This window comes from Plectropomus leopardus, unplaced genomic scaffold, assembly GCF_008729295.1.
Source record: "Plectropomus leopardus isolate mb unplaced genomic scaffold, YSFRI_Pleo_2.0 unplaced_scaffold23257, whole genome shotgun sequence".
Lineage (NCBI taxonomy): Eukaryota > Metazoa > Chordata > Actinopteri > Perciformes > Serranidae > Plectropomus > Plectropomus leopardus.
In genome coordinates this window covers 769-2932 of record NW_024625222.1, presented here as the reverse complement: position 1 = coordinate 2932, position 2164 = coordinate 769, and the positions used below count along the sequence as shown (strand labels likewise).

The 2164-nt window shown below is 44.2% G+C and overlaps 1 protein-coding gene across 1 annotated transcript; it reads right to left on the bottom strand.

Annotated features, from left to right (window-relative positions):
• Positions 1-329: 329 nt before the first annotated feature.
• Positions 330-1933, bottom strand: pnx (posterior neuron-specific homeobox). Its single transcript, XM_042516250.1, has 2 exons — positions 1813-1933; positions 330-817 (listed from the first exon to the last, which is right to left on the bottom strand). The coding sequence occupies exons 1-2, from the start codon at positions 1931-1933 to the stop codon at positions 330-332; spliced, it is 609 nt and encodes a 202-aa protein (XP_042372184.1).
• Positions 1934-2164: the final 231 nt, after the last annotated feature.

The window sequence follows — 2164 nt, the reverse complement described above, 5'->3', positions numbered from 1 at the left end:
TTAATTATAAAAATATATATTTCTTGATATCTCTCCCTGATTATTTGATATTTTCTGGGTTCTGTTTTTGTCACCTTTTACTGATCTTTTTGCCATTTACGGTGCATTTCATGGCTCTTTTTACTATGTGAGGGTCAGTAGGTCAATAAACAAAGAAGAAAGAACAGTTTTTATATAAAAAATGTTTATCAAAATAAGTTATAGCATAATTACATTAGAAAATATGTTTAACTCAGTCCAGTTCGGCACTAATAAAGACTCTCTTGAATAATAGTGCCATATTTTGCTCTCTGTGAGACGCTTTGGTCCATTTTGCGCTCAGTCTCTCATTATGTGTAATAGAGGTGATGCGGCAGAAGCGGCAGCGGCGCGAACAGATGCGGCGGCGGAGCGCGCTGCGTGCACCACGGACTGAAGGTCAGAGAGGAGCACACAGCCGGGTGTGAGGAGGAGGAGGAGGAGAAGAAGGAGGAGGAGGTCAAGCAGTGCTCCTCCTCTGCCTCCCTCTCCTGCAGCCGCTCCTTCTTCCACTTGGTGCGTCTGTTCTGGAACCAGATCTTGACCTGAGTCTCGGAGAGGCGCAGCACCGACGCGATGCTGTGCCGCTCCAGCACCGACAGGTAGTGGCTCCGCTGGAAGCTGCGCTCCAGCACCTGCAGCTGCTGCAGGCTGAAGGCGGTGCGGATCCGCCGGCTTTTAGCCTTCGACCTCCGGAGCTTCCCCGGAGCCTCCTCCTGCTCCTCCTCCTCCTCCTCCTGCTGCTCCTGCGGGGTGGAGCCTCCACCTGCAGGAGGACGCTGCTGCGCTCTGAGTTCCTCTGCTGACAGATAACAAAATACAGGATTAGATTTATGAAAACATGAAGTTCAGTGTAACAAACTGCTGCAAAAATACCAACAAATTCTGACAATGTAACTTCTTCCAAACTTAAGTAAACGCAGTAAATGTTTCTGCTTTTTGGAGACAAAAACAACATTTAAGATTAAAAGTAGGATGTTGTATGATTTACTGCAGGGATACTTAACTCTCTGTGGGCCCCTTTTGCAAAATGACAGGAGGCCAGGGGCCAGTCACGGCAGCCACATACAAATTCGCAGGATTTTAGGATAAATCTGGGATTTTTTACTTAATTTTGATCTAGGCTTTCTGGGTGTTTAGGATTTTAGGACTTTTCTAGGATTTTATGGTGTTTCTCAGATTTTTTAAATGAATTTCTTGGATTTTAGGGCATATTTGAATTTTTGAATTTTTTACGATTTTAGGACATTTCAAGGATTTTAGGATTTTGAGATGTTTCTCAAACTTTATGTGTTTAGGATTTTAGTACGCTTCTTGGACTTTAGGGCATTTCAAGGTTTTTAATGCATTTCTAGGATTTGAGAACCTTTTGGATTTTTGCACATTTCTCAGATTTTAGGATGTTTTTAGGATTCCACAATCATCATACATATTTACTGTAGGAAACTGATTATTTTAACTTAAAAAAAATGAAAAAATAAAGTTAAGTGAATTTGAAAAGACAAGTTGAGGTAATTTTTTTTTAATGATTGAACTTTTTTTCTCAAATTCAGTCAACTTAAAAAATCAAGTTTACGTTCAGTGTAGGGAAAGTAGTGTTACACTGTAAACCTACATTTCACTGTAGAATACTGTAATAAATGTGATATACAGTGTTAAAGTAAGTGAGGGCTGTGACACCCTAAATTAAGTGTAGGTGCTCTACCAGTTTGCTGTAATTTCAGGTTGAAAGTGTGTCTCAGTGTTGTGATCCCTGCAGGTCTACACTGTTTTTTAGGCCTCAGAGTGCCTCACCTGCTGTCGCTGCATCCTCTGCACAGATGATCCTCCTTGTAAACTTTGTGGGATCCAAAATATCCTCCACAGAGAAAGGTGTCCTGTGCACCAGCGGGACTTTGGCTGCGGCCGACTGCATGTCTGCAGGTGGATCAGGACGCTCAGTCCGCGGTGTGTGAGCCGGGGCTCCTCCGGGGTTTATATAGATCCAGCCTGCGCACACGCCGCCGGAGCTCCTCCACATTTACATTTCATTCAAAAAAGTTACCCAAATGAAGCGCTGCAGGAACAATCGCAGCCTCTGTCTCTCCTGTGCGTAACGCAGACACGCTCCGGCCCCGTGGGGCCCCCGTGGGACCCCCGTGCGGGC